The sequence below is a fragment of the Papio anubis genome, chromosome 1, assembly GCF_008728515.1.
Source record: "Papio anubis isolate 15944 chromosome 1, Panubis1.0, whole genome shotgun sequence".
Classification (NCBI taxonomy): Eukaryota; Metazoa; Chordata; class Mammalia; order Primates; family Cercopithecidae; genus Papio; species Papio anubis.
Window position 1 is genome coordinate 136,731,475 of NC_044976.1, and position 26,216 is coordinate 136,757,690.

Here is a 26,216-nt window from a genome sequence, read left to right on the forward strand (position 1 = left end):
CCATTTATTAAATAGGGAATCCTTTCCCCATTTCTTGTTTCTCTCAGGTTTGTCAAAGGTCAGATGGCTGTAGATGTGTGGTATTATTTCTGAGGACTCTGTTCTGTTCCATTGGTCTAGATCTCTGTTTTGGTACCAGTACCATGCTGTTTTGGTTACTGTAGCCTTGTAGTATAGTTTAAAGTCAGATAGGATGATGCCACCAGCTTTGTTCTTTTGGCTTAGGATTGTCTTGACAATGCGTGGTCTTTTTTGGTTCTGTATGAACTTTAAAGCAGTTTTTTCCAATTCTGTGAAGAAACTCATTGGTAGCTTAATGGGGATAGCATTGAATCTATAAATTACCTTGGGCAGTGTGGCCATTTTCACAATATTGATTCTTCCTATCCATGAGCATGGAATGTTCTTCCATTTGTTTGTGTCGTCTTTTATTTCACTGAGCAGTGGTTTGTAGTTCTCCTTGAAGAAGTCCTTTACATCTCTTGTAAGTTGGATTCCTAGGTATTTTATTCTCTTTGAAGCTATTGTGAATGGAAGTTCATTCATGATTTGACCGTCTGTTTGTCTGTTACTGGTGTATAAGAATGCTTGTGATTTTTGCACATTGATTTTGTATCCTGAGACTTTGCTGAAGTTGCTTATCAGCTTAAGGAGATTTTGGGCTGAGACAATGGGGTTTTCTAAATATATAATCATGTCATCTGCAAACAGGGACAATTTGACTTCTTCTTTTCCTAACTGAATACCCCTGATTTCTTTCTCTTGCCTAATTGCCCTAGCCAGAACTTCCAACACTATGTTGAATAGGAGTGGTGAGAGAGGGCATCCCTGTCTTGTGCCAGTTTTCAAAGGGAATTTTTCCAGTTTTTGCCCATTCAGTATGATATTGGCTGTGGGTTTGTCATAAATAGCTCTTATTATTTTGAGGTACGTTCCATCAATACCGAATTTATTGAGTGTTTTTAGCATGAAGGGCTGTTGAATTTTGTCAAAAGCCTTTTCTGCATCTATTGAGATAATCATGTGGTTCTTGTCTTTGGTTCTGTTTATATGCTGGATTATGTTTATTGATTTGCGAATGTTGAACCAGCCTTGCATCCCAGGGATGAAGCCCACTTGATCATGGTGGATAAGCTTTTTGATGTGTTGTTGAATCCGGTTTGCCAGTATTTTATTGAGGATTTTTGCATCGATGTTCATCAGGGATATTGGTCTAAAATTCTCTTTTTTTGTTGTGTCTCTGCCAGGCTTTGGTATCAGGATGATGTTGGCCTCATAAAATGAGTTAGGGAGGATTCCCTCTTTTTCTATTGATTGGAATAGTTTCAGAAGGAATGGTACCAACTCCTCCTTATACCTCTGGTAGAATTCAGCTGTGAATCCATCTGGTCCTGGACTTTTTTTGGTTGGTAGGCTATTAATTATTGCCTCAATTTCAGAGCCTACTATTGGCCTATTCAGGGATTCAACTTCTTCCTGGTTTAGTCTTGGAAGAGTGTAAGTGTCCAGGAAATTATCCATTTCTTCTAGGTTTTCCAGTTTATTTGCGTAGAGGTGTTTATAGTATTCTCTGATGGTAGTTTGTATTTCTGTGGGGTCGGTGGTGATATCCCCTTTATCATTTTTAATTGCGTCGATTTGATTCTTCTCTCTTTTCTTCTTTATTAGTCTTGCTAGTGGTCTGTCAATTTTGTTGATCTTTTCAAAAAACCAACTCCTGGATTCATTGATTTTTTGGAGGGTTTTTTGTGTCTCTATCTCCTTCAGTTCTGCTCTGATCTTAGTTATTTCTTGCCTTCTGCTAGCTTTGGAATGTGTTTGCTCTTGCTTCTCTAGTTCTTTTAATTGCGATGTTAGAGTGTCAATTTTTGATCTTTCCTGCTTTCTCTTGTGGGCATTTAGTGCTATAAATTTCCCTCTGCACACTGCTTTAAATGTGTCCCAGAGATTCTGGTATGTTGTATCTTTGTTCTCATTGGTTTCAAAGAACGTCTTTATTTCTGCCTTCATTTCGTTATGTACCCAGTAGTCATTCAGGAGCAGGTTGTTCAGTTTCCATGTAGTTGAGCGGTTTTGATTGAGTTTCTTAGTCCTGAGTTCTAGTTTGATTGCACTGTGGTCTGAGAGACAGTTTGTTATAATTTCTGTTCTTGTACATTTGCTGAGGAGTGCTTTACTTCCAATTATATGGTCAATTTTGGAGTAAGTACGATGTGGTGCTGAGAAGAATGTATATTCTGTTGATTTGGGGTGGAGAGTTCTATAGATGTCTATTAGGTCTGCTTGCTGCAGAGATGAGTTCAATTCCTGGACATCCTTGTTAGCTTTCTGTCTCGTTGATCTGTCTAATGTTGACAGTGGAGTGTTGAAGTCTCCCATTATTATTGTATGGGAGTCTAAGTCTCTTTGTAAGTCTCTAAGGACTTGCTTTATGAATCTGGGTGCTCCTGTATTGGGTGCATATATATTTAGGATAGTTATCTCTTCCTGTTGAATTGATCCCTTTACCATTATGTAATGGCCTTCTTTGTCTCTTTTGATCTTTGATGGCTTAAAGTCTATTTTATCAGAGACTAGTATTGCAACCCCTGCTTTTTTTTGTTCTCCATTTGCTTGGTAAATCTTCCTCCATCCCTTTATTTTGAGCCTATGTATGTCTCTGCGTGTGAGATGGGTCTCCTGAACACAGCAGACTGATGGGTCTTGACTCTTTATCCAGTTTGCCAGTCTGTGTCTTTTAATTGGAGCATTTAGTCCATTTACACTTAAGGTTAATATTGTTATGTGTGAACTTGATCCTGCCATTATGATATTAACTGGTTATTTTGCTCGTTAGTTGATGCAGTTTCTTCCTAGCCTAAATGGTCTTTACATTTTGGCATGTTTTTGCAATGGCTGGTACCGGTTGTTCCTTTCCATGTTGAGTGCTTCCTTCAGGGTCTCTTGTAAGGCAGGCCTAGTGGTGACAAAATCTCTAAGCATTTGCTTATCTGTAAAGGACTTTATTTCTCCTTCACTTATGAAACTTAGTTTGGCTGGATATGAAATTCTGGGTTTAAAATTCTTTTCTTTAAGAATGTTGAATATTGGCCCCCACTCTCTTCTGGCTTGTAGAGTTTCTGCCGAGAGATCTGCTGTTAGTCTGATGGGCTTCCCTTTGTGGGTAACCCGACCTTTCTCTCTGGCTGCCCTTAAGATTTTTTCCTTCATTTCAACTTTGGTGAATCTGGCAATTATGTGTCTTGGAGTTGCTCTTCTCGAGGAGTATCTTTGTGGCGTTCTCTGTATTTCCTGGATTTGAATGTTGGCCTGCCCTACTAGGTTGGGGAAGTTCTCCTGGATGATATCCTGAAGAGTGTTTTCCAACTTGGTTCCATTTTCCCCCTCACTTTCAGGCACCCCAATCAGACGGAGATTTGGTCTTTTTACATAATCCCATACTTCTTGCAGGCTTTGTTCATTTCTTTTTCTTCTTTTTTCTTTTGGTTTCTCTTCTCGCTTCATTTCATTCATTTGATCCTCAATCGCTGATACTCTTTCTTCCAGTTGATCGAGTCGGTTACTGAAGCTTGCGCATTTGTCACGTATTTCTCGTGTCATGGTTTTCATCTCTTTCATTTCGTTTATGACCTTCTCTGCATTAATTAGTCTAGCCGTCAATTCTTCCACTTTTTTTTCAAGATTTTTAGTTTCTTTGCGCTGGGTACGTAATTCCTCCTTTAGCTCTGAGAAATTTGATGGACTGAAGCCTTCTTCTCTCATCTCGTCAAAGTCATTCTCCGTCCAGCTTTGATCCGTTGCTGGCGATGAGCTGCGCTCCTTTGCCGGGGGAGATGTGCTCTTATTTTTTGAATTTCCAGCTTTTCTGCCCTGCTTTTTCCCCATCTTTGTGGTTTTATCTGCCTCTGGTCTTTGATGATGGTGATGTACTGATGGGGTTTTGGTGTAGGTGTCCTTCCTGTTTGATAGTTTTCCTTCTAACAGTCAGGACCCTCAGCTGTAGGTCTGTTGGAGATTGCTTGAGTTCCACTCCAGACCCTGTTTGCCTGGGTATCAGCAGCAGAGGCTGCAGAAGATAGAATATTTCTGAACAGCGAGTGTACCTGTCTGATTCTTGCTTTGGAAGCTTCCTCTCAGGGGTATACTCCACCCTGTGAGGTGTGGGGTGTCAGACTGCCCCTAGTGGGGGATGTCTCCCAGTTAGGCTACTCAGGGGTCAGGGACCCACTTGAGCAGGCAGTCTGTCCGTTCTCAGATCTCAGCCTCCGTGTTGGGAGATCCACTGCTCTCTTCAAAGCTGTCAGACAGAGTCGTTTGCGTCTGCAGTTTTCTGCTGCTTTGTTGTTGTTGTTGTTGTTGTTGTGTAGCTGTGCCCTGTCCCCAGAGGTGGAGTCTCAGTTGAAAATGCAGAAATCACCGGTCTTCTGTGTCGCTGGCGCTGGGAGTTGGAGACTGGAGCTGTTCCTATTCGGCCATCTTGCTCCGCCCTCTTGAGCACCTTTTAAAATACCTGTTTGCCGTTTGTATGTCTTCTTTTGAGAAATGTCTATTCAGATCGTTTGCCCATTTTTAAATTAGATAATTAGATTTTTTTCCTACAGAGTTGTTTGAGCTCCTTATATATCTTGATTACTAATTCCATGTCAGATGGATAGTTTGCAAATATTTTCTCCCATTCAGTGTGTTGTTTCTTTACTTTGTTAATTGTTTCCTTTGCTGTGCAAAAGCTTTTTAACTTGATGTGATCTATTTTTTTTTCTTTGGTTTTCTGTGCTTGTGGAATATTCAAGAAATCTTTGCCAGTCCAATATTCTGGAGAGTTTCCCAATGTTTTCTTTTACTAGTTTCATAGGTTGAGAGCTTAGATTTAAGTCTTTAATCCCTTTTTATTTGATTTTTGTGTATGGCAAGTATACAAATGTATAGTTTCATTTTTCTGCATATAGATATCTAGTTTTCTCAGCAAAATTTATGGAAGTGAATGTCTTTTCCCAAGTATGCTGTTGGTGCCTTTATCAAAATGAGTTCACTATAGTTCTATATGAATTTGTTTTTAGGTTTTCTATTCTATTGCACTAGTCAATGTCTGTTTCTATGCCAGTACCATGCTGTTTCGGCTACTATAGCTCTGTGGTATAATTTAAGTCAGGTAATGTGATTCTTCCAGTTTTGTTCTTTTTGCTCAGGATAGCTTTGGCTATTCTGGGTCTTTTGTAGCTCCATATAAATTTTAGAATTATTTTTTCTATTTCTGTATATAATGTCATTGCTATTTTAATAGAGACTGTAATGAATGTGTAGATTGCTTTGGGTAGTACTGACATTGTAACAATATTGGTTCCTTCAATCCATAAACATGGAATATCTTTCCATTTTTGTGTCCTATTTGATTCTTTCATCAATGTTTCATAGGCTTCATTGTAAAAATCTTTCACTCCTTTGGTTAAATTAATTCCTTGGTATTTAATTTCATGTGTGGCTATTACAAATGGTATTAACTTTTGAATTTTTTTTTCAGATTATTCACTGTTGGCATGTAGAGATGCTACTGATTTTAGTGTACGGATCTTATCCCACAACTTTAGTGATATTGTTTATCAGTTTTCATAGTTTTTGATGGAGTCTTTAAGTTTTTCCAAGTATAAGATAATATCATCTACAAACAAAAATAACTTAACTTCTTTCTTTCCAAGTTGGAGGGGCTTTATTTCCTTCACTTGTCTGATTGCTCTAGATAGGAGCTGAATAACAGTGAATAACAGTGGTTGAATAACAGTGGTAGAAAAGGGCATCTTTTTCTTATTCCAGATCTTAGAGAAAAAGCTTTCAGTTTTTCCCCATTCAGTGTGATACTAGCTGTGGGTCTGTCATACGTGGCTTTTATTGTGTTGGAGTATGTTCCAGTATTTAGACAGTTTTTATGATAAAGTGATATTGAATGGTATCAAATCCTTTTTCAGCATCAATTGAAATGATCATATGTTTTTTGTCTTTCATTCTGTTGATGTGATGTATCAGAATCAATCAGTATGACACTGATTGATTTGCATATGTAGAACCATTCTTGCATCCCTGGGATAAATTCCACTTGGTCATGATGAGTGATCTTCTTTATGTGTTGTTGAGTTAGTTTTGCAAATATTTTATTGAGGGTTTTTGCATCAATTTTCACCAGGGATATGGGCCTGTACTCTTCTTTTTTGATGTGTCTTTGTCTGCTTTTAGTATTAGGGTGATACTGGCCTTAGAGTTTGGAAGCATTCCTTCTTCCTATATTTTTTGGAATAGTTTGAGTAGGACTGGTATTAGTTCTTTAAATGTTTGATAAAACTCAGCAGTGAAGTAATCAGTTCTTGGGGTTCTCTTTGCTAGGAGACTTTATATTATGGCGTTGATAATTTTACTTGTTTTTGGTCTGTTCAGGTTTTGTCATGATCCAGTTTTGGTAGATTGTCTGTGTATAGGAATTTATCCATTTTTTCTAGGGTTTCCAACTGACTGGCATATAGTTGCACATGGTAGCCTCTAATGATCCTTTGAATTTCTGCAGTATTGATTGTTGTGTCTTCTTTTTCATCTCTGATTTTAAATATTTGGGTCCTCTTTTTTTCTTAGAGTAAATGTCCATTCTCTTTTCAAAAAATCAACTTTTCATTTTGTTGATCTTTTTTATAGTTTCCTTCAGTCCAATTTTATTTATTTCTGCTCTGATCTTTATTACTTCTATCAATTTTGGGTTTGGTTCACTCTTGCCTTTCTAGTTCTTTAAGATATATCACTAGGTTATTTATTTGGTATTTTTATATATTTTAAAAATTTTTTAGCTTCTTTTTTCTACTGCTGTTCTTTATTTAGGGTCCAAGGGATCTTTAGTCAGTAAGTAATGAATCCTGCCAGGACTGGGTCTTGCCTTCAAGGCAGTGGGTTCTCTTCTGTCCCAGGGTGTGCCTACATATGTCATCCAGGAGTTAGGGCCTCACAACTCTGCCTGGTGCCCTACCCTACTGTGACTGAGCTGGTATTCAAGTTGCAAGACCAAGTTCTCCTTACTCTTCCTACTCTTCTCAAGTGCAATGAAGGAATCACATTTGGAGCTGTGAGCTGCACAGCCTGGGGTTGGGGAAGGTGTGGTGCAGGCACTCCCTTTGCCACCCCAGTTGGTGTCTCACTAGGTTTCATGCCCCCCCAAGTCCACTGGCTCTAAGCCCATCATAGCACTAGGTCTTGCCTAGGAGTTGCAGTCCTTTATGGCCTACACTGCCTGTCGAGTTAATTTAGGACATCAGAGTCCTTTAGCCTACAGTGACAAGGCTTGCTGAAATTCAAGTCCTGACCTATCCCCCTCTGGCTAGGGCAAGTCTCAGTACACCTTTCATGGGCATTGGCTGAATTCTGTCAGGTGCTGGCGGCACTGAGTTCCAATGCAAAATCCTATAGTCACTATGCTCTCCCTCTCCCAAGTGCACAGATTTTTTCTCCATACCACACGGCTGCTGCCAGGGGATGGCAGACCAATGACACTGGCAATTCAAGACTGTCTCTCTTACCCTCTTCAGTGCCTTTTTCAGTGATACGAAATTAAAGCCAGGTACTACAGTCACATACCTCATTTTTGGTTCTTATGAAGGTGAATTTTTGTGTAGATATTTCTTAAATTTTGTGTTCCTGTGGGCAAGTGGGGATGATCTATGGAGGCTTCTATTTGGCCATGTTGCTCTGCCTCCCTTATTTGTCAGTTTTTTTTAAAAAAACACTGGGATTTTGGTTAGAAAGATATTATTGTATACATTAATTTGGTAGGGATTGGTATTTTTATGATGGAAGTCTTCCATATGGGAATGTGGTGCATCTTTCATTTATTCAAGTTTTCTCAATTATATAGGTTTCCCTGCCCCACTCTCCATAGGACAAGCTCCTTTCTTCTACATTTATCGAACTGTATTTTATAGATTTGTACCACTTCTAGTATAATTTTTTCTATTTCAATTTCTAACTCAAAATTATTAGTACGAAGAATTTTATCACAGCCACTGTGCCATATTGCTTCTCAGTTGCTGAGAAAGATGTAATAAAATCTATGATTGCACAGTTGTCTATTTCTCCATTAAATTCTGTCAACTTTTTCTCTGCATATTTTCACATTATGTCATAGGCACATATTATTTTATAATTGCCATCTTTTTCTGCAACAATATCACATTGTTTTATTCTAATTTTATAATACTTTTTGATATGTGGTATGTCTTAGCACCCTAATCCTTTCTCTTATTCAGGAGTGTCATGGACCATGTATGTTCCACATAAATTTTGGAAACAGTTTGTCAAGGTCTTAAAAAAAAATCATCTCACTTCCCTATTTCAAAACTTACCACAAAGCTATAGCAATCAAGCGTAGTATTTACAGAAACACAGACATAGATCAATGGTACAGAACAGAAAATCCAGAAATAAATCCTTACATTTATGATCAACTGATTTTTTTTACAAGGGTGTCAAGATAATTTGATGGAGGGAAAGAACAGTCTTTTCAACAAATATTGCTGGAACACCTGGATATCCACATACAAAAGAATGAGGGGGTCCCTGATTTACACCCCACAGAAAAATTGACTCAAAATGGACCAAAGACCTACATATTAGTTGAAACAATAAAACTCCTAAAATAAAACATAGAAATAAATTTTTGTGACTGTCAGTTATGCAAGCTTTTTAATGATATGATATTAAGACAAATGATTAAAAAAGAAAAAAGTTAAAGACTTTTGTCCTGTAAAAAATTCCATCAAAGAAAGTAATGATGACCTACAGAATGAGAGAAAATATTTGCAAATCATATATCTGAATAGGGATGTGTATTGAAAAATAACTCTTAAAACTCAATAATTAAAGGGTAAGTAAGCAATTGAAAATAGACAAGGCCCTGAAGAGACATTCTCCAAAGGAAATATACAAATGGCCAACAGCAACATAAAAATACACTCAACATCATTAGCCATCATGAAAATGCAAATCAAACACACACTAAAGGATATGACTTACCACTGCACAACCACTAACTGACTATAATTAAAAAATAGACAGTCACAATTGTTTTGAGGCTGTAGAGAAATGGGAGAAGGCAGCCTCTATAAAAAATAGTTTGGCAATTCCTCAAAATGTTAAGCATAAAGTGACCATGTGACCCAGTAATTCTACTCTAATCTGTATATATATAAGAAATGAAAGCCTACATTCATACAATAACTGGTATGCAAATGATCATAACAACACTATTTATAATGGCAAAAAATAGAAACCACCCATGTGTCCATCAACTGAAGGATAAACAAAATATTAGTTGTATCAGCACAATGGAATATTATTCGGCAATAAAAAGGAATGAAGCACTGTTATATAATGTACCATAGGCCCACCCTGAAAACACTATGCTATGTCAAAGAAGCTAATCGCAAAGACTACATATTATATAACTTAATTTATATGAAATGTCCAGAATAAAAAATCTATACAGATAGAAAGTAGATTAATGGTTTCCTAAGGCTGGTGTTGGGGAGGCGGGAGAAGATGGTGATTTGGGAATGGGCAGTGAATGTCAGTGATTAGAATGTTTACTTTTGAGTTAATGAGAATGTTCTAAAATTAGGTCATGGTGATGGTTGTTCAGCTCTGGGAATATACTAAAAATCTGTTGAATTGTATATTTTGAATGTGTGAATTTTGTAACATGTGAATTGTATCTTAACAAGGCTGTTTTGACAAAATCTGAAAATTTTGATTAAAACTGCATTGCATTTATAGCTCAATACATGAAGAATTATCATTTCTATATTAATGAGTCTTTATTTCCAAAAACATGGCTATTGTGAAGAATGCAGATATAATCTGTCACAATGATACAACAGTGTAACTAATAAAAGTCAGATGTGAAAAAAAGGTGAGAAGTCATTTGCTTATGTCAATATTTTCATCTAAAAGCAGGGTGCTGGTGATTCCAAGTAATTATTTAAAACTGAAAAGTGAAATAATATAATCATAAGCCAATTTATAGTTAAAACAATGAGCAAAAGTAAGAATAAAGTAATAACAATATAATTTGCCCAAATCAGGTGGTAGAAAAATCAAAAAGGAAGTGGGAACAAGGAAAAGTATACTAATTTCATGATTACAGACATGATAAAAGTGTCATAGATACCATCTAAATGGAAAATTAATGGTATTATATAAAACCATAGCTATAAAAGTAACACCAAGGAGAATTAAATAAACTATGGATCTTCCAAATTATCAGAGGGAATAAAGAAATCAAAGCAAAGAAAATACACACTGGATAATTAAAAAGAATCATAATATAAAACAAATGACAACAATAAGCCCAAACATATGTTACAACCAATAATGTAAATGGAATAAACCTGCCTATAAAAATGCAAATATTATTTCATATTATTAAGCAAATGCTAAACTATCCTAAAAATAAGACAAACATCAGAGACAATATTCTCTAATTACAATGCAATAAAAGACAATAAAATAATAAAATCAGCAACAACATAAAGATTCCACTACCTGAGAACTTAAAAAAAACTCAAGCATTTCTTGCAAAGGGGAAACAAACATAAGTTGCAGAACAACTATGAAATAAATCTTGAAAAAGAAGACTGATAAAGACAGACTATTATTCTAGATAGTAAAACCTATAATAAAGTCAGTATAATTAAAATTGGTTTTTTTTTGCTGGCCACAGGCAGGTAGAGTAAAGAATGCAGAAACAGACCCAAATATAAGTATCTAGTATCATTTTATGTTAGTGGGAAAAAGATGAGTTACTCAATTGTGTCAGAAAAATTTTCCATTTGGGAAAAAATCACTTACACTAAAATAAATTACACACAGATCAAAGGTTTAAATAGGTTTACTATATGTTTGTTATTATGCAACTATCAATTTACCATAATAATCTTAGACTAAGAATAACCTTTTCAGGGTGTGATTGAAAAGTTATAATCTATCAAAGAATATACTGATAAACATTTTCATAGATTGGAGAAAATATGTGTAGCACATATGACAGATAAATGATTACTTTTTAAAGTAGAAAGGATTCTCATACCAATATAAAAATAGCAACAACCCAATACAATTTTATTTCCTTCATATTAAGGAATGTCTGTTTTTAAATCTCAATACATATTCCCAATATTATCTCCAGACACATATGAATTTCTACTTCACAATCTAGTAAATGTGAAATATTGTTTTCCCATTTTAAAAATCTTTATTAATCTATTTAGTTTTAATATTTATTCTTATTCTTTGAGATGGAGTCTTGTGATATCGACCAGGCTGGTCTTGAACTGCCAGGCTTAAGTGACCCTACTGCCTCAGCCTCCAGAGGAACTGAGATTACAGGTTTATGCCACCACACCTGGCTTCTCTGTTTGGTTTTAAACATCATCTCTTTGTTAATGTGTTTTATCTAATGAAATTGACCAGTAATCTCTAGTTAATGCTAATGAGAATAAAAATTTTCCTTTTTGCCATTTGTATTTATTCTGTGATGAATTTTCTATCAAATACTTCATTCGCTTTTCTAACAAAGGGTTTTTTAGTCTCGTTAGTTTGTAAGGTATTTTGGAGGTGCTGGAATCACTAGATCATTTTCCATTCAAACTTAATTCACTTTTTGCTCCTTTAAAAGCAAATTTCTTTAACTTCATTCTTTCATTTACTGACCATTTTAAAATTCAATGGGAGATTTTCCATTTTTTAATAACTTACAATTTTTCTCTTTATAAAAACTGTTCATAACATTTTAAAATTTACTGTTACACTACTAGATATCTAATGTTTTAACATCAGTCTTTGGATAAGCAATTAAATAATCCACATTAGTTAAATAAAAATATTAATTCAACACTAAACTTACATTGGATAAATCTGAGATTCTTGACTTTAGTCTGAGATCAATGTCTTTCTTTGAGTTCTTTGGTGTGTTAAAAGATACATAACTTCGAATTGTTGCTGATAATAATCCATCAGTCCATTCCATAGTATTAGGATCCAGTTGTCCATATAGTTCACTGAGAGTGATACACTTTGGATTTAAAACACAAATGTCTACTTTTCCTTTTCTTCCTGAAATCTGAGAAAAATTCAGTGTAGTTTTTAAAGACACTAACTATAGAACAATTATTTAGTTTATTTGCATTCTAATAAGAATTAAAAGGTTACAGGAGAAATCCTTCACACCAAAAAAAAAAAAAAAAAAAAAAGACTTTATATAAAGGTAGCAATTTGCAAGGAACAGTAAATATTGACTTGTTAAAATTAGCCATAATATACAAATCATTCTTTTAAAAAAACTGTAATACTACAAACAGTACCACCAGAAAAAATGGGAAAAAATCTGTGTCTAATCCAGGAACACAGTATATAAACTGGCATGTAACATGTCTGGGGACTGGGTTGAGTATAGAAGTGAAAGACAGTAGAAAACACTTTTAAGCTTAAGGTCAGAATTGGCCCTGAAATAAACCTTATTTGCAATATTTTAACCTGTCTTGCCAGAATATCTGGTCTTGTTTTACGTATCTCAGATGTCAGGCAGAAAAATTGGCAGGCACTTCTTCAGAGAGATTACAGACCTGTGGAAGCCTAGGGCAAGAGATGACAGCTAGAAACATATGACAGACCATATAAGGCCTCAGGGAGAAGCCTGGGTAAAATCTTTGGGAAATTTAGATATTCATATAGGGGAATTCTGAAAGCCATATGCATCAAGATGTATGCAGAAAGACCTGAGATGAATTGAAACTTTCATCTTAGCTTGATCACTAGGCTCAGAGCAGGCACAGCTAATCAGTCAAAAACTACCCCAGCACAGAGCAAGTGTGAGGAAACTGGAAAGCAGTGTAAGAACAAGTAGGAACTACCATTAAGGAGATAGAAATAATAAAAGGGAACCAAATAGAGTTTATAGAGCTGAAAAATAAAATAGTTGAAATAAAAAATCAACAGTGGCATTCAATAGCAGATTTGAGCAGATAGAAAAAAGAATGAGCAAACATGAAGATAAGGAAGCTGAAATTACCCATTTCAAGAGAAGAAAAATAAATAAAATAGAGTCCAAGAGACCTATGGAAAACCATAAAACATATCAATCTATACATTATGGGAATTCCAGAAGAAGAAAAGAGAGAAAAAGTAGAAAAAATGTTGGTAGAAATACATTTTTCAATTAATGAAAGATATAAAATACAAATCCAAGAACTCATGAAACACCAAGAAAAATAAACACAAAGATATCCACACATTATAATCAAACTATTAATGTACAAAGGCAAAATCTTTAAAGTAGCAGGAGAGAGGCAATACAAGGGATCCTCAGCAAAATTAAAAGTCAATTCTCATCAGAAAGTACAAAGGCCAGAAGGCATGGGATGATACAAAGTGCTAAAACAAACAAACCAAAAACCAAAACTGTCAACCAAGAATTCTGTATGCAGCTAAACCATCCTATGAAAGTGAGGGACAAACTAAGGCATTCTCAGATAAACAGAAGCTAAATAAATCATCCCTGGGAAACCTGCCCTACTGAAAATGCTGAAGGAATGGATAAAGGGATAAATGCTTCAGGCTCAAATGAAAAAAACAATAAACAAAAACTCAGACTCACAGGAAGAAATAAACATCTACAGTTAAGGTAAATATAAAAGCCACTATTATTTAATTTTTAATTTGTAACTCCTCTTTTTTCCTATATAATTAAAAAATGCATAAAACATAATGATGCATCTATATTAATGGGTACACAATATGTAAAGATACAGTTTGTAACAACATAAAGCAGGGAACAGAGCTGGGAAGGAGCAGAATTAATGTCTGCTATTGAAGTTAAGTTGGTATCAGTTCTACCAGATTGGTAGTTAAGTGTTTGCTAGGGCTGCCACAACAAAATACCACAGCCTGGGTAACTTAAACAACAAATTTATTTTCTCACAATTCTGAAGAGTAAAAGTCTAAGATCAAGTTGATAGCAGGTTTGATTTCTTCAAAGGCCTCACTCCTTGACTTGCCGATAACTGCCTTCTCACTGTGTCTTCATGTGGTCTTTTCTCTGTGCATACACACACCTCTGATGTCTCTTTGTGTTTGTAAATTTCCGTTTCTTATAAGTACACAAGTCAAATTGGATTAGGGCCTGCTGTAATAGCCTCATTTTAACTTAATCACCTCTTTAAAGATTGTATCTCCAAATATACTGTAATCCTCCCTTTTCTATAGTTTCACATTCTGCAGTTGCATTTACCTGTGGTTAACTGCAGTCCAAAAATATTAAATGCAAAATTCTAGAAATAAACAATTTGTAAGTTTTAAATTTCATGCTATTTTGAGTAGTTTCATGAAATCTTGCATCATCTTGCTCTGTCCCACCTGGGACTTAAATCTACCTGCTAATTAGTCACTCAGTAACAACTCAGTTATCAGATTGACAGAACACAAGAAGGGTGAGTACAGTACAACAAGATATTTTGAGAGATAGAGACCACATTCACATAATTTTTATTACATCATATTTTTAAAAATTCTTCTATTATTAGTATTCATTGTTCATCTTTTACTGTGTCAAATTTATAAATTAAACTTCATCATAGATATTTATGGGAAAAAACAAAGTATATATAGGGTTCAGTACTATCTGTGGTCCCAGGCATCCACTGGGGGTCATGAAATGTATTCCCCATGAATAAGGGAGACACAAACTGAGGTACTGTGGGTTGGAGATTTAACACATGAATTTTGGGTAGGGTGACACAATTCAGTCCCTAACAGATGTTAACTACAATCTCCCAGGTAACTATTTAAAAATGAGTAAAAAATGAAAAGGAAATGAAGAAGGAATCCAAATGTTACATTAGAAAAAAAATCAAACACAAAAGGCAATTTTGGAGGAATTGAGAAACAAAAAAGATACAAGACATAGAACAAAATCACAAAAAGGCAAAAGTCCATCATCAATAATCAAAATAAAATAGATTAAGTTTGCCAATTAAAAGAAGAAATTGGCATAATGATAGATTAAGTTTGCCAATTAAAAGAAGAAATTGGCATAATGAAGAAACAAAAACATGATCCAAATGTATGTTGCATACAAGAGACTGACTTTAGACCCAAAGACAATAGTTCAAATACACAGTTCGAAAGTACAACAAAGTTTTTTCAAGCAAGATGAAATGGACAAATTCCTAAAAACACACAAATTACCAAAACTGACTGAAGAAATAGAAAATCTCAAAAGATCCATAACAAATAGTTTGATTCAATAATCGAAAGCTTCCAACAAAGAACAGTCCAACTACAAATGGTAGGTAAATTCCACCAAACACTTAAAGAAGAATTAACACCAATCCTACTCAAACTCTTGCAAAAAGAAAAGAAAACTAGGAAACACTAATACATTCTATGAGGTCAGCATTACTATGATACCATATCCAAAGACGGCACAAGAAAAGGAAACTACAGACCAATAGCCCTTAAGAATATATATGCAAAAATCCTCAAAAAGATGCTAGCAAACTGAATCCAACAGCACATTTAAAGGATTATGCACCTTGACCAAGTGGGATTCATCCCAGGAATGCAAGGGTAGTTCAACATAAGAAAATCAATCAATGTAACCCACTATCATAGTAAAATGAAGGAAAGAAACCACAAGATCATATCAAAAGGCAAAGAAAATGCATTTGACAAAATTTCACACCTTTTCATGGTAAAAAAAACACTCAGAAAACTGGGAAGAGAAGTAAACTTCCTTAACATGATAAGGGGTATTTATGAAACTCAACAGTTAGCACTGTACTCAATTGGTGAAAGACTGAAATCAGGAATAAGACAAGGATTCCAAAGAATAAAATGCCTAGGAATAAACTTAATGATAGGAGAAAGATTCGTATACTGAAAACTAGAAAACTTTGCAGAAGAAATCAAAGATACAAAAATGGAAAGACATCTGTGTTCATCAATTGGAAAACTTTATTGTTAAGATGGTAGTGTTCACCAAAATGATCTGCAGGATCAACGCAATTCGTATCAAAATTCCAACGGCCTTTTCTGCAGAAATGGAAAAGCCAATTCTTAAATTCATATGGAATTGCACAGAGCCCCAAATAACCAAATAGCCAAAAAACAAAAAACAAAGTTGGAGAACTTGCACTTCTCAGTTTCAAAACTTACTACAGTAATCCCTCTTTATCCACAGGGGATACATTCCAAGGCACCTAGTGGATGCCTGAAACCACAGATATTACAGAACCATTTATATATTATGTTTTTCCCTATAGATACATACTTGTGATAAAGTTTTATAAATTAGGCACAGTAAGATGTTAACAATAATTAATAGAACAATTAAAACAATATGATGTAATAACTTAAAACTGATATGAATGTCATCTTTGTTTCCCTCAAAATGTCTTATTGTACTGTACTCACTCTTCCTGTGATAATGATATGATAAAATGCCAATATAAAGAGATGAACTAAGGTGAATGATGTGGGCATTGTAATGTAGTGTTTAAAGCTTATTAATTGTTTATTTCTGAAATTTTCCATTTAATGCTTTTGGACCACAGTTGACCATGAGTAACTGAAACTGTGCAAAGTAAAACCATGGATACAGGGAGACTACTATATAAAACCATATAGCAATCACAACATATATATTCAGGTATAAGGAAAGACATACAGAAAAATGTAATAGAACTGTGAGACCAGAAACAAACCCAAACATCTGTGGCCAACTGATTTTCAAAAAAAAAATGCCAAGACCATTTAGTGGGGGAAAATAATAGACTTTAACAAATGGTACAGGATGAGCTGGATATCCCTACGTAAAAGAATGAAGTTGGACCCCTACACTTCACATCAAGAAAGGGAAAAGACATCTCACAAAACAGGAAAAAAATATTTGCAGATCACAATCTGATAAGAGTTTTGTGTCCAGAACATATAAAGAACTCTCACAACTGAACAACAAAAAGACAACAATATAATCTAAAAATGGACAAAGACATGAACAGACATGTCTCCAGAGAAGATATACAAATGGCCAATAAGCATATGAAAAGGTATTCAACACCAAAACTACAATGAGATAGTGCTTCACATCCACTAGAATGGAAAATAACATGGGAAATAATAAATGTTGGTGAGGATATGGAGAAATAAAAAGCCTCACACATTGCTAATGGCAATTTAAAATGATGTAGTTACCGTGGAAAACACTTTGGTGGTTCCTCAAAAAGCTAAACACAGAATTACCATATGACCCAACAATTCTACTCCAAGGTATACATCCAAAGGAAATGAAAGCATACGTCTACTCAACTTGTACACAAATGTTTACAACAGTAATATTCATTACAACCAAAAGGCAGAAACAACCTAGATATATATATCTGTACATACATCTCTGCCAAAATAGGCAAACCTATAGAAACAGAAAACCAATTAGTGGCTTCCAGGGAATGGGAAGATAGGAGAATAGGGGGTGATTTCTTAATGAGAAAGGGGTGTTTTCCTGGGGTGATAAAAATATTTGGAAATTAGAGAGAGGTAGTAATTGCATAACACTGTGAATGCATTAAATGTCACCAAAATGTACACTTTAAAATGGTTTATCTAATGTGTGTGAATTTTACCTGGCAGTACATGGTGAAGTTATACCCTGCCAACCAGCAATTACATTACTGGGTATCAAATTTTTAAGGACACACACATATCTAAAGGCATATAGCAAGGAGGTTTCCTATGATAAGGAGGAAAAAGAAAGATTAGGAAATAAGGTAAATAAATTAAACAAAACTACACTAAAATAAAGAGAAGGTCTTGAACAGACCAATAAGAAGAAAGTCATAAACTAAGGATGACCAAAATAATTCCATTACCTCAGGTCCTACCACCATTCTTAAGTATGTTTATTACAATTATATCTTTAAAAAACAAAAATTTAAAACTATTAAACATGTGAGAATCATTAAATAAATTATAGTATAGTCATATATACAGAATATAGTAATTGGGATACTTGTCAGAAATGTTTAATGTCATGAGGTTAATTCTCAGCATATAACATTAGGTGAAAATTCCAAGGTTAGAAAAACTAAGATTTATTATACATGGTACTATCTCAGTTATTTCAAAATACATTTAGTGTAGAATAAATAATCAAAGCTAATACAGTAATATGTTTTCACATGTTACCGTTTTCACATTTTACTGTATTATTATTCTAGGTGATGATTCCTTCACATTTTATATTCCAAATTTCTCACAATAATACATACTATTTTTGGAATTAAAAAACTGTTTTAAATAAAGTGAATTACTGTCTTCACTGTTGTTGTGAGAATTAAAGATAATTCAGGCAAAAGTGTTTTAGCACTCTGCTTGGACCTTTTTAGGTAGTCCATATGTATTAGTTATTATTATTATTGCTGTGATAATTCACCTCTTATTAGTTATAACTGTGTAAGAACTAATTGAGATCTTTCAGGAAGGAAAATTTGCATGAAGGGAAAAGAGAAAAGAGTATGAACTACTACGTGTATCATCTTGAAGCAGGGTATTTCCCACTAACTGAAAAAAAATCCACATAACCAATAATCTGAATTTCTAAATTTTTGGAATATGTTACCAACAATAAATCACTAACTAAGTAATTGAAGTACATACTATTTAGTGGAGTCTGACTTTATATTGAATAAAAATATATCATGACTAAGTAGGCACTATGCAAGGAATTCAAAGACAAGTTAACATTAATAAATCAACATAGTTTATTACATTAATCAGTTAAAAGATTTAAGAAATAGATGCTGAAAATAATTTAATAAATTGTAACAGCCAAATAAACCAAAGTGTAATGGGAAAAGAAAGTTCCCAAGTGTGAAAAGGAATATTTATCAGCGACCAAGGTCAAATATCATATTAAATGCATAAATATTAAATACATTCCAGATAAAGTAAGGAACAAATATTATAGTTAACATTGTCTTGGAAAGTTAATTCATTAAGATGAGAATAGAAATTATATAAATATTCAAGAAGAGACAAAATTATTTTCATTTGGAGATAATTCAATTGATACCTAAACACAATAAGAAATTAAAAGTTCATTTATTAAGGTGCCTAGATACAAAATAAATATACAAAAGTTTATTTAAACTAGTAACGATCAGTTTGAGATTTAAGTTAAAAACCCCACTCACTACGATTCTTAACTACAAAATTCCTAGCAAGAAGTTTAATAAGTAATGAAAATACCAATATAAAGAGAACATAAAATATTAATTAAAGGTAAAATAAGATATGAACAAATACAGAAACATTTTATTTAACAGAACATTTACCTTTGAAGCAGATTTTCCTTCTGCAACTGATAAGAAGTCTGCAATTGGTAATAGTGTTAATGCTTTTTCCAAAATTTTTCTGACTGTTGTCTTTCCTCCACCTGTTGGGCCCACTAACATCACACCAACACAAACCTAAAACAAAATTTACAGATTTATTCATTCATTAATGATTTTAAGTTTATTTACAAATATATCTCTACATCCAATAACTATTTTATTTTTTGTGGCTATAATAAATGAATCTGTATTCTTTATTTGGCTCTCAGCATAAATGTTATTTGTGTATAGAAATGCTACTTTTACATTGATTTTGTGTCCTGAAACTTTGCTGAAGTTGTTCACCAGATTTAGGAGTCTCTTGGCTATGTTTATTTTTATTTTTATTTTATTTTAATAATAGGTACAGAGTCATACCATCAGCGAAGAGGCATAATTTAACTTCCTCTTTTCCTGTTTGGGTGTTCTTTCTTTCTTTCTTTTATCTGGTTGTTCCGCCTAGGACTTCCCGTACTGTGTTGCATAAGAGTGGTGTGAGTGGGCATTCTTGTCGTATTCTAATTCTTAAGGGGAATGCTTTTAGTTTCCACCTATTCAATATGGCTCTTTTTTTATTTTTTTAAGGTATGTTCCTTTGATGCCTAGTTTGTCGAGAGTTTTTATCAAAAAAGGGATGTTGGATTTTATCAAATGCTTTTTCTGCATCTACTGAGACAATCATATGTTTTGCTTTTTTTTTTTTTTTTCTTTGAGACAGAGTCTTGCTCTGTTGCCCAGGATGGTGTGCAGTGGTACAATCTGGGTTCACTGCAACCTCTGCTTTCCAGGTTCAAGCGATTCTCATGCCTCAGCCCCCTGAGTATGTGGAACTACAGGTGCATGCCACCACAGCTGGCTAATTATTGTATTTTTAGTAGAGATGGGGTTTCCCCACGTTGGCCAGGGTAGTCTTGAACTCCTAGGCTCCAGCGATCCACTCAACTCTGCCTCCCAAAGTCTTGGAATTGCAGGTGTGAGCCACTGTGCCCAGTCAATCATATGGTTTTTAATTCTGTTTATGTGGTGAATCACATTCATTGATTTGCATATGTTGAACCAACTTTGCATCCCAGGAATCAAGGCTTCTTGATCATGGTGAATTCATGTTTTTTGATGTCCTGCTGGATTTAGTTTGCTAGTATTTTGTTGAGGATTTTTGCATCTATGTTCATCAAAGATATTGGTCTGTAGTTTTCTTTTGTCATTGTCATATTATACTGATTTTATATAATGACTTTGGGAGTAATCCCTACTTGATTTTTTATTTGAATAATTTCATTAAGATTGGTATTAGCTCTTCTTTGTACATCTGGTAGAATTTGACTGTGAATCTTTCTGGTCCAGGGCTTTTTTTGGTTAGTAGGTTATTTGTTACAGACTCAATTTTGGAACGTGTTGTTGACCTTTTCAGGTTTCAGTTTCTTCCTGATTGAATCTTGGGAGGTTGTTTGTTTCTAGAAATTCAACCATTTCCTCTAGATTTTCTATTTTGTGTAAATAGAAGTGTTCATAATAGTCTTTGAGGATCTTTTGTATTTCTGTAGGGTAGCTTATAACATCACTTTTGTTATTTCTGATTGTACTTACTTGGATCTTCCTATTTTTTTTGTTAATCTAGCTAGTGGTCTATTGATCTTGTTTGTCCTTTCAAAAAACCAACTTTTGGTTTCATTGATCCTTTGTGTAGATGTTTGGGTCTCAATCTCTCAATTTTCTTCAGTTCTGCTCTGATTTTAGTTATTTCTTTTCTTCTACTAGCTTTGGGATTAGTTTGTTCTTGTTTTTATAGTTCAATTGGATGCAATGCTAGATTGCTAATTTGAGATCTTTCTAACTTCTTAATGTAGGCATTCAGCGCTATAAACTTTCCTCTTAATACATTTTTTGTCACATCCTAGAGCTGGTACCACACTACCCGTGGCTTCTAGACCTTTGCAGCACTGGGGCTTGCCCAAGGCCTGCAGCCACCACTGCCTACCTGCCATTGATATTTATTCATTGCCTGAGGCCACTTTAGTTAGCCAGTAATGATGCTGGCCAGGACTTTGATCCATCCTACCAAGGCAGGTGATTCCCTTCTGGCCTAGATTGGGTCTAAAAATACTGTTCAGGAGTATCTGCCTGGAATCAGGGTCCACAAGGCTCTTCTGGTACTCTAGTTTACAGTGGCAGAGCTAGTACTAGGTTCCAAGGCAAAGTCCCCTGCATCCTTTCCTCTCCTTCTAAGTGGAAGGAGTCTCCCTTCACACTGCACTGCCTGGAGCTGGGAAAAGAATGACATGGGCTCTGCATAGCTGCTGCAGTTGATATCATGCAGGGCCACACCCAAAGCCCCCAGCCTCACAGATCAGCACAGCATTGACATCACCCAAGGACTGTTGTACTATGGCCTGCCTACAACAGAATTTTATTCGGGACCTGAGCCCACTTCAGTCAGCCAAGGGTGAATTGGGTCAGGACTTGAGTTTCTCCCACTGGGATGACAGATTCCTTTCTGGTCCACAGTGAGTCTAAATACTCTCTTCGTGGTCACCAGCCTGGAATCAGGGGCCATGGTGTTATGCCTAGTGTTGTCTTTTATTGTGGCAGGGCCAGTACTAAATGCAAAGTCTCACACACTTTCCTCTCTCTCTCTCTCAAGTGGACAGAATCTTTCCCTGGGCTCTGTGCTGCCTGGGGTTGGGGTAGGGCTAGTGTAGGCAGTGTGAGACTGTTCTTTCTACTTTTTTCAATGTGTCTTTTCTGTTTTTATGGTAAAATTAGGTACTCTGATCTCTTACCTAATTACTTAGCTCTTGTGAAGGCATTTTCTTGTGTGGATAGTTGTTCAATTTGATGTTATTTCAAGGGTATGAGTCCTTGAAGGTTCTATTCCACCATCTAGCTCTACCTTATCCTCCCTAAAAGTTTTAGATATTCACATTTCCCATTTTTAAATTGTCTGGATTTTTTTTAAGATGCCAGTTGATGATCTATTTTTTCCCATGTGAATAACCATTTTTCCAAGACTCTTCCTTACTGGTTTGCTACTTCTATCATGTATGAAGTGTCCACATTTAATAAGGTTAATTTCTTAATTAATTTCTTTTTATTTTATTTTATGAGATGAAATTTCACCCTGTTGCCCAGGCTGGAGTGCAATGGTGCGATCTTGGTTCACTGCAACCTCTGCCTCCAGGGTTCAAGTGATTCTTCTACCTCAGCTCTCAGATAGCTGGGATTACAGGCATATGCTGTCATTCCTAGCTAATTCTTTTTGTATTTTTATTTTTTTAGTAGAGACAGGGTTTCACCATGTTGGCCAGGGTGGTCTCAAACCACTGACCTCAAGTGATCCACCTGCCTCGGCCTCCCAAAGTGCTGGAGTTTCAGGCATGCGCCACCACACCCAGCGATTTCTTCTATATTTTGTTCTTTTGGTTTATTTATCTGAATGACAGGACAGAATAGAAAATCGAGAAATAAAGCCACGCATCTACAACCATCTGATCTTCAACAAAACTGACAAAAATAAGCAGTGGGAGGAGATAACTAAACTATGCATCCGACAAAGGTCCAGTATCCAAAATCTATAAGCAACTTAAAGAATTCAGCAAGCAAACAAACAAATAAATAAATAAGTAACTCCATTAAAAAGTGGGCAAAGGAGATGAACAGACACTTCTCAAAAGAAGACATATAAGAGGCCAATAAACATATGAAAAAATGCTCATATCACTAATTATCAGAGAAAGGAAATCAAAGCCACAATGAATTGGTTTCACATTAATTAGAATGGCTGTTACTGCTACTAAAAAGCAAAATAAAAACATACGCTGGTGATGCTGTAGAGAAAAGGGCATACTTATACACTGTTGGTGAGAATGTAAATTAGTTCAGTCACTGTGGAAAGCAGTTTGGAGATGTCTCAAAGAACTAAAAATAGAACTACCATTTGCCCCAGCAATCTTATTACAGGGTATGTACCCAAAGAAAAATTAATCATTATTCCAAAAAGGTATCTACATTCATATGTTCACTGCAGCACTATTCATAGTAGCAAAGACACTAAATCAACCTAGGTGCCCATTAACAGTGGATTGGATCAAGAAAATATCACAAATATACACCATAAAACACTATGCATCCATAAAAAAGAATGAAATCAAGTCCTTTGTAGCAACATGGATGCAGTTGGAGGCTATTATCTTATACAAATTAGCACTGAAATGGAAAACCAAATATCACAAGTTCTCACTTATAAGTAACAGGTAAATCTTAAGTACACATGGGCAGAAAGTTGGTAACAACAGACATTAGGGACTCCAGAAGGAGGGAGGAAGGGAAGGGAGCAAGGGTTGAAAAAATTCCTATTGTGTGCTATGTTTACTATCTGGATAATGGAATAAATAGAAGCCCAAACCTCAGCATCACACAATATAACCATGTAACAAACCTGTATATGTACCCTGTAGGTCTAGAATAAAAACTTAATTTAAAATAATGCATTAGAGGGTCTTAACAGTAGAACAGATCCATCAGAACAAACAGTGAGCTCAAAGACAGGCTATTTGAAAGTATTCAGTGGTACAGTTTGAATATTTGTCACCTTCATAACTCATGTTGAAATTTGATGTCTGATGGAGATGGGGCCTAATAAGAAGTATTTATATCTTGTAGAGGATCCTTTATGAATAGATTAATGCCTTCCCTATTACAGTTCCTTCAAGAGTTGGTTATTAAAGAAAGCCTGGCATCTTGCCCATCTCTCTCTTGTTTCCTGTCTTACCATGTTATATCTACACATGGCAGCTCCCTTTCACTTTCTGTCATGCGTGGAAGCAGCCAGAGGCCCTCACCAGGTGCCAAATCTTGAACTTTTCAGTCATCAGAATTATGAACCAAATAAACCTCTTTTCTTTATAATTTACTCAGCCTCAGATATTTCTTTACAGCAACACAAAACAGACTAAGACACATAGTGAGAGTAGAGTAACAGACAAGAATGAAATTGAAGGATGCTCATGACATCTGTGGAATAGCATCAAAAGAGCATATATAAAAGTCACTAGCCTTCGAGAGAGAGTGAGAAAGAAAAAGGGGTAGGATGCTTATATCAAGAAATAATAACAGAAAACTTTACAAATGTAGAGAATGACATAAATATCCAGATACAGAAAGATCAAAGATCACCAAGCAGATTTAACTCAAATAAGACTACTTCAAGGCATATAATAAACTCTGAAAGATCAAGGACAGGAGAGGATCCCAAAAGCAGAAAGAGAAAGAAGCAAGTAACACTTAAAGGGGTCCTGATACATCTGGCAGCAGACTTTTCATTGGAAACCTTAGGGGCCAGAGACAGTGGGATCATATATTTGAAGTCCTGACAGAAAAAAACTGCCAACTGAGAATACTTTAGCCAGAAAACCCATTCTTCTAACATGAAGGAGAGTAGAAAACTTTCTCAGACATGCAACAGCTGAGGGGATTCATCACCATAAGACCTGTCTTACAAGAAATGCTAAAAGGAGCTCTTCAATCTGAAGGAAAATTATGATAACATGTAACAAGAGAAATTTGAAGGTGTAAAGCTCACTGATAAAAGCAGGTATACCAAAATTCACATTACCTAATACTGCAATTGTGGTGTGTAAAATATTCATGTCTTTAATATGAAGACTAAAAGAGAAAAATGTCAAAAACAATAACTAAAACAATTTATTGTGAGATAGACAGTATAAAAAGATGTAAATGGAGATATCCACAAGTTGAAAGGTGGGGAAGATGGAATTATAATATGGAGATTTTTAGTTTAGTTTGTTTCTTTTCATTGTAAGAACAGAAGAAAGGAAAAGAGGAGTTACAAAAACAACCAGAAAATAAGTAACAAAATGGCAGTAGCAAGTTCTTACACATCAATAATAACCCTGAATGTAAATGAACTAAATTCTCCAATTAAAAGACAGAGGGGCTAAATAGATTAAATAAAACAAGACTCAACTATAAGCTGCCTGCAGGAAACTCATGTCCCCTATAAAGACACATATAGACTGAAAGTCAATGCATAGAAAAAGATATTCCATGCAAATGGAAACCAAAAACAGCAGGAATAGCAATACTTATACAGATAAAATAGATTGTAAGTCAAAAACTGTAAAAAGAGAAAAAGGACATTATATAATGATAAAAGTGTCAACACAACAAGATAATATAATAATTGTAAATATCTATGCACTCAACACTGGATCATCTAATTATATAAAGCAAATATTAACAGATCTAAAGGGAGAGATTGACTGCAATATGATGTATTAGTCTGTTATCACACTGTTAATTAGGACATATCCAAGACTGGATAATTTACAAAAGGAAGAGGTTCAATTGGACTTTACAGTTCCACGTGGCTGGGGAAGCCTCACAATCATGGCAGAAGGCAAGGAGAAGCAAGTCACACCTTATATGGATGGCAGCAAGCAAAAAGAGCTTGAGCAGGAAAACTTCCCCTTGTAATAACCATCAGATCTCACAAGACTTACTATCATAAGAACAGCATGGGAAAGACTTGATCCATAATTCAATTACCTCCTACTGGGTCCCTCCCACAACACATGGGAATTCAAGATGAGATATGGGTGGGGACACAGCCAAACCACATCATTCCACCCTTGGTCCCTCCCAAATCTCATGTCCTCAAATTTCAAAACCAGTCATGCCTTCCCAAAGGTCCCCCAAAGTCTTAACTCATTTCAGCATTAACTCAAAAGTTCACAGTCCAAAGTCTCATCT

At 35.2% G+C, this 26,216-nt stretch overlaps 1 protein-coding gene across 1 annotated transcript in view; it reads right to left on the reverse strand.

The window, feature by feature from the left end:
• LOC101017895 (dynein heavy chain 14, axonemal) overlaps positions 1-26,216 on the reverse strand; it is a 294,249-nt gene that overhangs the window by 234,243 nt on the left and 33,790 nt on the right. The window contains exons 6-7 of the mRNA XM_031655372.1: positions 19,410-19,544; positions 11,927-12,142 (exon numbers count right to left, since the gene is read on the reverse strand). Coding sequence (XP_031511232.1) covers positions 11,927-12,142; positions 19,410-19,544 — 351 coding nt within the window. The remainder of the gene's footprint in view (positions 1-11,926; positions 12,143-19,409; positions 19,545-26,216) is intronic.